General features: G+C 39.7%; 2 protein-coding genes across 2 annotated transcripts in view; one reads left to right on the top strand and one right to left on the bottom strand.

The window, feature by feature from the left end:
* rrp36 (ribosomal RNA processing 36) overlaps positions 1–63 on the bottom strand; it is an 8079-nt gene extending 8016 nt beyond the window's left edge. The window contains exon 1 of the mRNA XM_082535368.1: positions 1–63. This exon is cut by the window's left edge and continues 40 nt beyond it. The gene's annotated coding sequence lies outside the window, so the exon portion shown is untranslated.
* Positions 64–1690: 1627 nt separating this feature from the next.
* Positions 1691–14130, top strand: part of LOC309708431 (apoptosis-stimulating of p53 protein 2-like) — a 38036-nt gene continuing 25596 nt past the window's right edge. The window contains exon 1 of the mRNA XM_082536482.1: positions 1691–2103. Coding sequence (XP_082392608.1) covers positions 2050–2103 — 54 coding nt within the window. The 5' untranslated portion in view covers positions 1691–2049. The remainder of the gene's footprint in view (positions 2104–14130) is intronic.

Here is a 14130-nt window from a genome sequence, read left to right as displayed (position 1 = left end):
CCAAACACACGTGTGTCGATATAGCGTACCCCCATTACTCCAGGAAGCTAAACAAAACACTTCCTGTTTCAAATTAAAAGTTTCACTGAGAATTTTTGTTACGAAAAACACCAACCTTCAGTGTTTGATATAAGAGCTAAATTTAACCAGTGTTAAGCTAATGATAATTGTAACTCATGATAAATGTTTCTGGCACATGCTCAGCTCACCTCCAAATTCAGCCACTCTTGGCTCCAAAATAAAATGGAAAACAAACAAAGAAAAAATAATCATAAAACTAGGACATCTTACTATTCATTACTGCCTGAAGAAAATAAGAATAACCCAGGTTAAACTCAGGGTTCTTGCCAGGCCAACAGAGAGTCACATGTCTACTGAGCCAAGCATTCCTTTAACCTTACCTACTGTAACAGTTGCTATTGTAATGCAGTGTATGACCACATGGCGGCGCCTCCTGTCTCATGACTGGTGTGTCACCCCCTTTTTGTTCTTCTTCGCACTCCTCCTGTAATGGATGCTTCCGTGTGTACGCGGACTAGTGTGCTCTTTAGTAATGTGTGGTAGAGGTAGCACTTTTATTTTTGATATTGTAAATAAATGAGTACTTTTTGGAAAGTCAGAAGCTGTTGCTCATTCGCTACCCAGCTGCACACCTCCGCGGCTGGCTTCATCTCCACCGCACGTTACACTACTAATGAATTAACAAGTTTCTTTAAAAAATAAATGAAATTGCATTAACAAATTAAATTTTCACCATTAGAGGAAAAACATTTCCAACCACCCCACAGATCATTATGTACAGCTGATATTCGTTTAGATTCTCTCTCCAATCTTTCTGTGTTCAATAATAACTTCCACCAAACCATCAATGTGTCTGGTTCTGCTGGAGGCTTCTTCCATTTAAAAGGGAGTTATCCTTTTCACTGTCATCAAGTGCTTGCTCAGAGGAGGTCATTTGATAGTTTTCTCTCTATTATTGTAGTCTTTACCTTACAGTATAAAGCACCTTGTGGTGACTGTTGTTGCAATTTCGTGATATATAAATAAAACTGAATCGATTCAGAATTCACTGTACACAAACAGCGTTAATGAAGGTTACAAATGATCTTGTGGCCTCAGACAGTAGACTTACCTCTGTACTGCTAGACAGTGTAGTGTTTGACACTGTTGACCACACTTTTTATTACAGTTGTTAGAACATGTCATAGATATTAAAGGTACTGTGGCACAGTGGTTTAAGTCATATCTGTCTAATGGACTCCAATTTTCTCATGTGTGAGGGAACTTAAAGCAGACAGAGTTAATTAGAGCGTTGTATGTATGTATTTGTCCATCACCTCAGGTTCCAGTTCATTCCATGAGAATTGTGAATATGAAAGATTAAAACAAAATCCCCTGATTAGCCTGTTTCTCTGTAACACAGAGAGACAGAGAACCTTTCACACTCACTGTAAATGTATTCTCTAGTATTATTATGTGAAAATTTCTTTTCTCAGAGCAAAGTGGATATTTATCACTGATGGTCTATTATTTATTTGTTTTCTTTTGCTAGAATTTTAATTTTTTCATAACTCTGTGTATTATTTAGTATCACGGTGGTTTAAATCTCTGATCCCCACAAATCGAAAATGTACACGTTAAAAACATACTCTGGAGAAAGAGTCGCTTTAATTCTGAAAAGATTCGACCGGAAGTGCTGTTCCTGTTTAATGCTCGAGTAACTCCAAAACCAAGCCTCGTTAGTGAGATGCTGGGAGCTGATAAGATTAGGAGCGCAGCAGGAGAGCAGCAGCTCGGCTCTCCGCGCTTTGTTTTCTGCTCAGATCATCAAGAGCTGCAGTCTGGTGTGTAAACGCTGCTCTCCTTCAGCTGCATGTAGTTCTCTCTGAAAGCGACCTGCCTTTTTTCTCCAGAGGGCATCCCACCGTACCGCCCATTGCAACAGGTCGAGCAGGAGGTGAAATCTAAAAAAATATACATAGATGTGATGTGACAGTAAAGCGCAGAGAGAGAGGCGGGCAGCAGAGGTTGTTGACGGTGTAAGCTTTGATGGTTTCAGCTGCAGTGGATGCGACAGAGCGGGGACCTGCCAACATGATGCCGGTGAGTGGAAAATCACATTCTGCCTTAATGACCCATTCATGCACAACTGTCATCACCATCTGAGGGCGAAGCTCCGAGTTCAACTTTCTACCACACATCCTTACATAGCTGCATCACGAATTAAATTTATAGGACCACGCACTGAGATCTTCGTGGAATCCTGGAAAGCATTTTTAACTAAGAATGTGTCTCGAAATAACACGTCATGTTTTATAAATTAATATTTTTTGTTGTACTTCGCTTCCTCCGACTTTGTAATGTAATGATAAATACTACATATAACACAGTTAATATTTAATCACGCAGTATATTTATGTTTGAAAATAACGATATTAGGTGTAGTTTTAATTTGTGTTAATGTGCAAACGTTCAGCTTTAAATCATGGCTATGGGTGGAGTGTTCTTAGCGGTTTGCTTTGTGTTGATATTGTGTCTTTGCGTTGGGTGCAGTTTGCACAGTGCCTGCTGTCATGCAATGAAAATTAAAGTAACTTTCTTTAACATTCACACTCCTTAGAAATTGTAAAGTGTTCTCACATTTTCTCCTTGATCAACACAAACTGAAATCAACTTGTAAGCAACTTGATCAGTAACATTACTATGACTCACTGTTAAATGTATTACAGTACTCTGTTACAGAGTATATATAATTTTAACCCCTCACATTGTATCTAGCAGATATCTGCTGAATACAATGTGGGGAAGCTTAAACAGAAAAACAGGATCAGTTAGACAACAGATGCCAGTGTGGTGGAATCAGACAGAATAGGGATTACGTGTTCCTCTCATCACGGACCAACTGCAGGTGACACAGAGGATTTGAAGTTGTCTGGTGTCTGTCTGCAGTGACTCAAACACAGCAGACTTCTCTGTTGCACCAACCAGTGTCACAACCAGATGTGAGCAGCTGTGGATCTACTAATAATAGATTAACACCATTGCATTGCACCATTGTTTTCATGTGGAATGATGGTACTCTTCTGGTTTATGAGAATAAAAAAAGAAAAAAGAAGTGTTGACCTTTTCGTGCATGCTACATCCTCAGTCTTACTTCTGCTGAACAGTTTGACATTTCAGGCTGTGGTGTTCTGGTACTTGTCACATGTCACACTTCCCACTCTTCACTGGTGTCCCGTGTCTGGAAATCACTCATGGCTGCAAATCTGAAGTAATGTGAACTGACCACCAAAGCCAAAGTGTCATTATTTCACTGAAATTCAGATAACTGACACGTTGACTGGTTGGATTTAAGTGTGTTTCAGCTACAGTTATCTGCATTAATGATGGGGGGGGGGGGGGTTGCACACTAATGGATGGCAGACAAAAGAGGAACTTTATAGACTCTATCAATGAGGAAATGGTGAGATGAACTTCTCATTTATTGTTCTATAGACAGTAACTTCTACTCTTGACTTCATTATTTCTACATAGGTTGTTTGGAGGAAGCTCTTATAAAACAATAGCCAATTTACTCACAACTTGTCTTAAATAAAGGTGTAAAGGTGACACATATTATACTCTATACTAGAGCAGGGCGATATGGCCAAAAATATTTATCACGATATATATTTGAAAATTTGCGATAACGATATAACCGACGATATAATTGATGCGAGACAAAATACAACTCCACAACATTACTAGCGCAAAAAGACAACCTTCCATTTATTTTCACTTAAACAAGAAGCTGGTTTTTATGTACATTAAAGCTTTATAAAAATGTAACAGTGCAAATGCAAATTCCTTGCTGAAAGTTTAACCAAAAGGCATTTCGAGTAGAAATGGGCTGACATATCCTGAGCATAACCATGTATAATATCCACTGAAGTTAAAAAGAGGTGCTTTGCAACATTAAACTGCAGTGTGCATTACGCATTTTTCGGACCATAAGGTGCACGGGATTATAAGGCACATTAAGCGAAACAAAGCAGTCAGATAAATCAAACTTTATTAAACTCATTCTTCTTGCTTCCTCCACTTCTGTACCATTGATTCATTAATGTTGAATTCTCTGGCAGCTGCTCTATTCCCATGTTGTTGCAGTATATTAATGACTAACCTCGTATTGTGGATGGATTATCTCAGTTGTTCTCCTGACTGAAGTTTGGTCCGTTTACAGCATCCTGCCATGCGATTGCATTTGTCTCTAACCATGAAGAACCTTCACGTTAACTTTTATAAGTGGAAAAGTGTTAGTGTTCGTCCTCCAGCTTCACTGTTTATGTTATGCTAACATAGCTGTGTCGCTAGCGATCACGTAGCACATCATTATATAGCAGCTAGCCCAACTTCAGTAACCCTACAAACGTCACTGCTGTTTAGTTTCCTGTCTTCATTTATGTTGGAAGTGATAGCAGAGCTGTACGTTTGATTTTTTTCAGAAATCTCTCAGTCAGAACATGCAATATCATGCTTAGGTAACTAGCGAAACTAGCGAGCTAACTTCCGCTAGCTTCCTGCTAACTTCTAACTCCGTTAAATGTAATAACTTTTGTTTTCATGGATGCCTGGAAGTTAAACTTTATAGTTACACCTGGTAAAGCAGCAATGCTGATCGTTTTATTAAAGATGAAAGAATTTAGACAGTTTTTAACTCTAAGTGATGCTGCAGTGTTGTTTGACCTGAAGTATACGGAGTTTAGGACCCAGATTACTCCCAGATTTAAGAGCATCTTAGTCCGACAAATACGACAATAACGACGGCCGCTTGCATGTTCTGCAAAAAAATGTGCTTTGTTGTGTATCTGATGGACAAACACCAAACCAGTTCCACATCACGGAAGTTGCACCGTTTTTACAAACCAATTCTGGTTCATCTGTTTCACTCAACAATCGGCCATGTGCGTATGAAAACAAAGGCACTGCGCATGCGCGTTTTACTCCCATTCTATCGCGATATTTCATTTTCCTATCGTTGCCTAACATTATACCGGTATTACCGTGAACGGTATAATATGGCCCAGCCCTACTCTATACTGCTAAATGTAGCTTTTTTGATTCACACTTCAAAATAATCTTTATTTTTATAAAAATGACAAGTTGAAAAAACAAATCAAAAAACAAAAATCAATTTTTTATCAATGCCAAATATTACGGAACTCTGTAAATTGTTTACAGGCTATTCTGTCACCGAAACAACTTAAACTAAAGTGCTCTGCTACCAATGTACCATTGATTAACCGCAAATGAGTGGTAGTGTCAGGTACTTGCATCATTTTCTAGTCTGACTGTAAATTCACCAGACAGCAGGATATCGACCTGTTTCTCTTGTTCACTCATCTTTATCATTTCTCTTCTAACTGCTTTGATCTTTTTAAACCTTACCCAGACCGCTGGCTTGCGCTGTGGCTGTCGAGCTCTTTGTAGCTTAAGCTACGTTACCTTTGTTAACTTCCTTAAAATATCCATGTTCAGCTGGGTGAAGACAATTTATGATTACGTTTTCATGGTGCTCCACCTACAGTTTATTTTGAACTTTTTGACTTCGCTCATAGTGAAGAGCTTCCATGTTAATGACATGTTGTATGTGCTGTATGTGTACATGTGACTGTTTGCTTAGCTCATAACTGAACCAGACAGGATCAAGAACGCTGGAACAAATCGAGCCCCTGGTCAGCTGATTTGTACAACTTTACTTATGCCGACTTGATTGGCTGCCCTCATTAACAACATAATGAACAGCAGATGGGTGGGGCTTCTATGCTCTCATTCAGAGCCATGTGTCCTCCAACACAACAACTACAGGTTTCTGGATGTTAATGAACAAATGTTGACTGGTTGACAAGTGGGTGGCTGCAGCTCAGGAGGTAGAACAGGTCATCTACCAATCTGTAGGTTGGTGGTTCCATCCCCGGCTGCTGCAGTCTGCAGATACTAACTGATGCATCCATTGGAATGTGAATGTTAGACAGAAAGCACTTAAGCATAGAAAAAAGTGCTCGGATGAATCAGTGAATGAGTGCTTTGAGTGCTCAGGCTGAGTAGAAAGCCGCTGTTTAAGAACCCTTACAACTGAAACAAGGGCAGAGAGTGTCAGCAATGAGAGACGTGTGAAAAGAAACACCAAAGATGCAACACACAGCAGTCATTGTTGTTAACACTTGGATTTACTTGAGCTCTTTTGCATGTTAACGGCGTCTTCTCTGGCAGCCTGACAGAGAGACCCACAAGCAAGAGTAGCCCCAGATCCGTTACACCACATTGTACACTGCCCCCATCAACAACAGGCCCACTCTGCAGGTAGACAGGGTGTCCACTAACTGCCAGCGGACTGCTAATACGCTACCACTGCTGAAACATGATTTCAGAATAAGTGGGAGAAATCTTAATTAAAAGCATTTCCACTGCAGTTAGAAGAGTTCAAGAAAATCACAAAGCTCTATTTTTAAATAGTGGAAGTTGTCAGTATTGTTTCTGCTGAGACAGTTACTGTGGCTCACAAAACAAAAAAACCCAAAACAAAACCTTTGTCAGTCTTTTTTTGTTCGTTTTCCATATTAACTTTGACGTCCAGACTGTAAGAAAAAGCAGGAAACAGAAATTATCTGTTAACCAGAGAGGAAAACCTTACTGCAATGGGGGAAAAAAGAGACATCAGTATTTTCCAGCAGAAGATAAGGAATATAATATTATGTTTAAAATAAAAGGTTCAACCTGATACTTTTGGTAATATTTTGTTTTCTTTACAAGCATATGTTTTTCATTTATTACAGTATATTTAAATTGACCATTTTGTGATTTACAATGTTTTGGAGAACTGTAATAACATTAATAGAGATTATTAAACATATAATTTAGAAACCAGATTTAGAACATTTAGAGCAGCCTATAGAGATTACCTGAACATTTGCTGACCTTTGTATCTAAGACTTTGTCCTTGTCTACTTAAACCTCCAACACTATAAAAGTATACACATATACTATGTTTGTGTATATGAGAGAGAAAAAAAAAGCATAAAAGGACCAGTTTTTGTGATTCAGGATAGTGAAGCAAGCCTTAAATGTTACATAAAAGCTGCCTTTAAAAAGGCAGCACGCCCTATTCATTAAACTGCATCCTCATAATCTTCCAGGCAGAGCTCAGTGGAGCTCATTGTGCTGCTTGGTAACTGTTGCCACAGTGACCAGAAATTAACACTAGCACACTCACTAACACACACACACGATTCAAGGTCATATGGGAACACTATTTATTTAATATTCCTTAGGCGATGAGGAGCTAAAGCATTTGTAACCTTCATGTTAGTTTACAACATCACCCTGGTGCTGATATTCAGGTCTCAAAGGTGCCAATAAAGTCAGACTTGTCCCACTCTGGCTTTGTTTACATCTTTAGGCAGAAGCATTTTGACAGTGAGAGTACTTCCTTCTTTCTTGTTCAATGTATAGTATAAAATTGCGCTAAACATTCAAATGTAGAAAAGTCACCTTCTTGTTGACATCCTCTAACAGACATCAGTAAGAAAATTGGTTTTCACCATATATGTTGGCCAATATGCTAATGTGTTTAAATGTAAGTATATAATCAGCTAATCAGATGGCAGCAACTCCGTGCATTTATCTATTTAGGTATGTAGACATGGACAAGTGGCTGAAGTCCAAACTGAGAGATAGAGTAGGGAGGAAAGGTGATTTAAGTGACACTGCATGGTTGTTGGTGCCAGACGAACTAGCATGAGCATTTCCAGAAACTCCTGGGATTATGTTTAGGTTTAAAGAAAATGGTCTGAAAAACAGAAAGTATCCAGCGAGCAGCAGACCTCTGGTGTAATATCCCTTGTTGATGCCAGAGGTCAGAGGAAAATGGCCAGACTGCTTTGAGCTGATGTGAAGCTCAGCTATATATGTATACATATATACACACACTGCATGTTTATAAGCGCAAACAATGCTAAACACTGCTGATGACAGATGTTACTAGGTAGGTAGATTTAATTAATAGTGTGTAGTGTAATATTATAAGTTGGTAGGTAGGCTAATAAAATTACTTGGTGGGTTACAGACACCAATAGCATCATAACATACACTTTATCAAAAGCTATGACTTTATAGATGATTAGTGAGTAGGTGGGACATATCCTAATATAATCTAACAAAACAATGCCAGTCAATCAGAAGACAATGTTAACAATAGATGTATGGAAGCATTCTGCGTTTATACTGCTCACTGTGGTAGCGTCCTAGACAATGGGGTCGTGTGTATTGTTTATCCAATATTGGTATGTCATGTGATGCTGGTAGCCATATGGCTACAGCCCTCCACAGTGCCTACAAAACATTTGGGATGTGACCTGCAGTGTGGCAGCTGTCAGCATGTTGCCCTGAGCAGAAATAGGATGGATACTGAATGCGGGAATGAAAACAGTCGGCACACTGACAGTGAAATGTGTTTTCAGTCAGTTTGGTTGTGATTTAACACTCTGTTATAAATAATGCATGCTGAGATCAAAACCACTATTCTTTGACCTTTGGCTTTTCCCCGGTCTTGTCTGATAATGTTTCAAATTAGCTTCAGTTCTAATTTTTAAGCTTTGAGCTTCTGATCTCAGGATTATTTGACAGAGTTTCCTAATTTGTCCTGTTAATTATAATAATCAAATTATTTAATTAAATCAGTGATCTACTGTGTTAAATGTTTAGATTTATTAACTGTCACATTTGTAGTGATTGGTGCTTTCATAGATATCTACATCAGCACCAGTATTAAACAAAAATAAAATAAAAATGTTGAGTTTGCAGTTGTAATCTGAGTAGCAACAAAAACAGCTTAAAATGATTTTAATTTGCTAAAATTATGTAATACATTTCTTTTGTTGATTAAAGCTGAACTATATGTATCCATGTGTGTTTGTCTGCTTCTGTTGTGACGTCTCAGTTGTTGGCAAGTCAATAACAGGATTACGAGGCGACTCCATTTTGATCATTGTTAAGACGAAGCTGTTGACCTCTTGCAGACAGTAGATGGATCGTTAATTTCATCCCATACAGCAGTGGGGGTTGTGGTAGTATTAAGCAGCGTGATGCAGCTCTAATTCCTGGCTGGATTAGGAGCTGAGGCCACAGGACTTTAAGGCTCTCCGCCTGTTGACTAGCAGGTTCACTCTTCGGGGCTTTTTAATATTTCAGCTCGCTTTCACATGTTTCCACTTTCAGCTACTATGGGTGCTTATAATGCAGCAGTGTTTCCAGGAGTTCACAGGGTTTTTTCCTCTATGATTGAAATTAATGATGTTGTGGTGGTATAAAATCAAACAGCCTGTACTGTCTTGTTGGAAGGATTTTTTACAGTGTTTTAACTGCAAGATGACAGATTTGGTGTGTGTGTCGTGTTTGTGTTTTTGTGCAAGTGTCTGTGTTCGCTTGTTTATGTGTTCTAGTGAATGAGAGAGTTTGTGTGTCTGTATGCCTTTGAAAGAGCATGTAATGGCTGCAGTGAAGAAGAGCAAGCATGTCAGCATTCTGAAGTTTGTGCTTCGATGCAAAATTTAGTGCTGCTGAAAACAAGGCATTATGATGGTAAAGATGTTAATAATTAATGTTAATGATAATTCAGTGTCCAACCTAACAGGCCACATGTACATTTTTATTGGAATGTGGAAGAAAATAGACAACTTGATTATATCATCTCCTCCTGCTGGTACTGTAACTTCAGCATGCATGCCCATTTCACTTTTGGAGAGAAAGCGTGAAATGGTCACAGTGGACCGGTGTGTCTATTACATGTTTTGCTCACAAACAACAGGTTGCAACGATTGATAGCTGGTGCTTCTGGGCAGACATTTATGGAAATGCCTGGTGTGAAGTGTTACTCATCTCAGCTGACTATTTATGTTACCCATTTTAATCAGAGCTACAAGTGAAACTAAAGGTGACTGAGGTGAAAAATGTGCACGTACTCACAAATGTAGTCTGTTTTTAGGATCTGTTGATGTTCAGGAATCAGTGGTACCAATGACAAGAGACTCCCAAGAGAAACCTTCTTTCCTCCATCATCTCTGATTGGCTGCAGTGTTTCCTGGTCGACCTCAGCTGAGTGACTGATGACAGTGGCCCACTTTGTCTGAACCTGAAGGAAGACGGCATTGCTCCAGTTTTCTTTATGTAGGACAGTAGGCAGGCTGGTTGACGGCTTCTCACTGAGACCATTAAATCTCTTTCAGAGTCATTCACTGGTTCAGTTAGAGCCTTTGTTGGTTTTATTATTTCTAACACTATTGCAACTTAAATTTCTTGAGTATTTCCATTTTCTGTTGACAAGAACAGCTACTGTAGCCTGCAATAACATAAAACAAAATCGTTCTTAAGAGCTAAAAGGCCAGGAGAAATGATTGGGGCTAAATAGAAAATTACACTTTTCTTTCTGACAATGTTCATTTACATTTGCTGAGCAGAGTAATCTTACAGTTTGACTGAACGAGACCAAAATGAACAACGCCCTTAGCAACCTTTCTTATAGTAATTAGGACTAAAGTGAAAAGATTCTTTTATTTAATTTGAAAAAAATTACACTCATGTGTGACCTCATGGTGCCCAATCATTGGCAAGCTTGGAACTGCCCATTTTAGCTCTGTCATGGTGATACTGTGGACTTGTTTCAAAGCCTGAAGTCCAGATTCTCTATGGTAGTCACTTTTTCTCAGTTATATCCACATGACACATTTTAGTTTTCTCATCTTTTCCTCACACTACTGTCTTGCAGAAAAAATAGAAAGCACATGAACAAATTAAAAAAACCAAGAAGATTGAATGTTGCATATATGAAAGTTATTGTTTTAGTCATGTTTCAGGTAATATTCCTATAGAATCTCTGACAAGCAATCCTCAGGTTAGTGACTAAAAAGGTAAACTGTGTGGACTGAAGTACCCACTGATTTGTCAGAAATTATCAATAAGACTGAATGTCACATCCATGTGCCCAGTAATTTATCCCTTTGTATATTTGCAGTTGAGCTCTCATTTCGGTCAACTGTATTTGTGGTTTTGAGTAAACTGTTTCAAGACCTTTTTGGATGACTCAGTGACATTTGGCTCACATACTTGTGTTCCCCCCAAGATGAACTAATACCGTTTTCTCCTGTTACACCTTAACCAGGCCAAGTACTGTAACAACAAAGAGGGTTGTAAATTGGTTTCAGCTGCTTTGGTGTTAATGAAATTACTAACCTGTGCACGCCAACAATGAGACAGACCTAAAACAGGAATGGTTTTACAGGTGGAGGCCTTTGCCCATGTCTCCTTTGTGCGAGTGTCACGACTCACTCGATAAAGCCTCTTTTAATGATACAAAGAGCGGCTAGGTCCACACGGCTTCAGGGCGCACCACGTGATCATCAATTTCTATCACTTGGTCAAAGACCCTCTGCCCCCGGAATCAGTGACGGACGTCGCCACTGAGCACATGATTGCCGTGATTGCCTCCCCGTATACTGCCCCCAACACGTTATTAAACGCTGTTCAATTCGTACCCGGAATTAGGGGACAGGCGCGGGGTAACTGTGTGTTTTGCCCTTGGATTTCAATATCAGCGGCACTTTGGGATACTTGTGAATATCACCATGAACACATTTCACCCACTCCGCTTTCAGCAATGCCCCGGGGCGAACCAAGCTTTGGTGCATAAGGCTCTGCGTGCAGACCGTGTCCCCCAAAGCATGGTGCATACCCCCATGACTCCTTACCGGGACGCTGTAGTACCTCCTGAACCGGGGGAGGGTGTCGGAGCCTGAGCGATGTGAGTCTGGCATACCAGCTGAGTTTCGGCACCACTGTAAAGGGCCGTGACCGACACGCCGTTCTTTCGATTGTGTAACTGTTTTTTCCCCTAAATTGATTGTGCACTCGTATTAATTCCCTGGTTCGGCACACACACCAGCCAGGTTTCAACCCGCCCGCACACTTCTCCTCTCGTGTCCGACCTCGCTATGTGAAGGGAGAAACCTTGTTTGGTTGATTATTTCCACCTGGCCCTCCAGCCTCCCTGGCCCTGCCCCTTGAGCTCACTGCGCCATCCCTCCCCCTGCAGCTGAGCCAGGGACCACGCCTCCACCACAATGATGGCACAAGCATACATTGGCCCTTATTCACAAACAGTGTGCATAAATCATGCATTGAAACTTTCATGCACAAACCCAAATTTTATCAATATTTGTATAGCTGATTTGTACTTCACAAACAACTTTACAAATGTGAGTACAAACAAATGAAAGCCTGACTGACTTAGAAAACTTACACACATGTTTGCAAAATGAATACTAGTATATTTATATTTATCCTTATCAATAGTAGATGATAATATTATTACCAATAATGATATAGTGATCTTATTGTTAATTAGGTCACTATATACAATTTTCAAAAACATGGTAAGCCACAACATGGTTGGACTTGTTCTTTTTCTTCTTTTGGCTGTTCCCGTCACCAGTCGCCACAGCATATCATCTGCCTTCATCTCACACTATCCCTGGCATCCTTTTCTGTCACACCACCCCCTCTTTTATCCATGAACTTCTTGGGGGTTGCTGTAACTCAGGAGGTGGGGCAGGTGATCTACTAATTGGAAGGTTGGTGGCTCCTGAAGCTCCATCTTCAAACATCCTTTGTCCAGTATATTCACTATCCCTCCTCTATATATGTCCAAACCATTTCAACCATGCCTTTCTAACTTCAGCACTGACATTCGATTTCCAGCTTCAAACTCATGATTCTGACACTCTTAACCTGCACAACACTATTTCCATGCTTTTCTTTTAAGGTTACACTTGCTTCATTTCTCTTCATATTTACTCTGTGGTAGAAGAGTGTGACTCCACCTCCATTGCAGTAGCATTTAGCTTAAAATACTGTTTTGTCTTTTTTGAATGCTCAGTCCCTCCCTTTTTATATCTTGTTGGCATATGCATCATATATGTTTTTGTTCTTTTGAGCTTTTTTCAGACCACATTGACTGGAATGAATAAAACAGAAATCAGGGCAGAAAGAGCTGTGCAAAATGAGAAAAGCCAGCTCAGGGATGTCAAGTTGAAGATTTTAATCCTTAGACCAGCTTTGTGGATGGGAACCTTTAGAAGAAGCTCTGATAAGCCTTTGAGCATGTTGTTGGTTAGTGCCTAGTTCACAGGATAAGTAAAGGCTGAAAAGTGCTGAGTGCTGCATCCACGCAGGTTGGCAGGCTGTGGGAAGTAATCTGGCTGTGGGCCTACCCTGCTGGAGTAACAGATGGCTCATTGCATCATGGGAGTTCTGTCCACAAATATCTGTAATAGTTGTAAATAGCACAAAAGCTGCAATAAAGGTAAAAAGGGCAGGTTTTGTTTTCAGTGAAACTGTTATGTTGCATGCTGTTTTACTGAACACAGTCTGTTAACGGACTATTCCAATGATTTTGGTTGTAACACTTTAAACAGAACATTGGAAACCTGACAGCCCTTGGAACTATTTTAAGTTTGTGGATGTTGTACAGGTCTGTTGTGAAAGTGAGGTTGGCGATCTTATGATGTTACTGGTTGAGTTTTACTTATGGTTATGCTTATGAGTGGGTACTAACCAAAACATATGAGCATGAGTAGCAGAATGAACCTCATCCAAGGGTTGTCTGAGTAGCAGAGTGAAGCTTTTGGTCATGCAGGAAGTAGACCGTTCAACCACATTGCAAGAGGACAGTTGAGGTAGTTCTGGCATCTGATTAGGGTGCCTCCTTTATAGAAGGAGGTGATATGGCCTCAAAATTATATCACGATATTTTAAGAAAATTTGCAATAATTATATTTTATGACAATATAAAAAAGGCTTTGTTGATGCTCAGTTCCTTTCAATTCAATTTCAGTTTTGTTTATATAGCACCAAATCACAACAAAATTGGCCTCAAGGTACTTTATTATTTTAAGGTACAGACCCAGTAATACACAAGCTCACAGTTGTAAATCAGTGACGCGGATCTCTCATCCTGCTTTTCAAGTGAGCTACTGTCATTGATGACAGTCTTCCTAATTTAAAGGTAGTCTATTGAAACAACGTGAACGTGAACCCTGA

The sequence above is a fragment of the Aulonocara stuartgranti genome (assembly GCF_965226115.1).
Source record: "Aulonocara stuartgranti genome assembly, chromosome: 6".
Taxonomy (NCBI): domain Eukaryota; kingdom Metazoa; phylum Chordata; class Actinopteri; order Cichliformes; family Cichlidae; genus Aulonocara; species Aulonocara stuartgranti.
The sequence above is the reverse complement of the archived record's forward strand: the minus strand, read 5'-3'. Positions and strand labels throughout refer to the sequence as shown.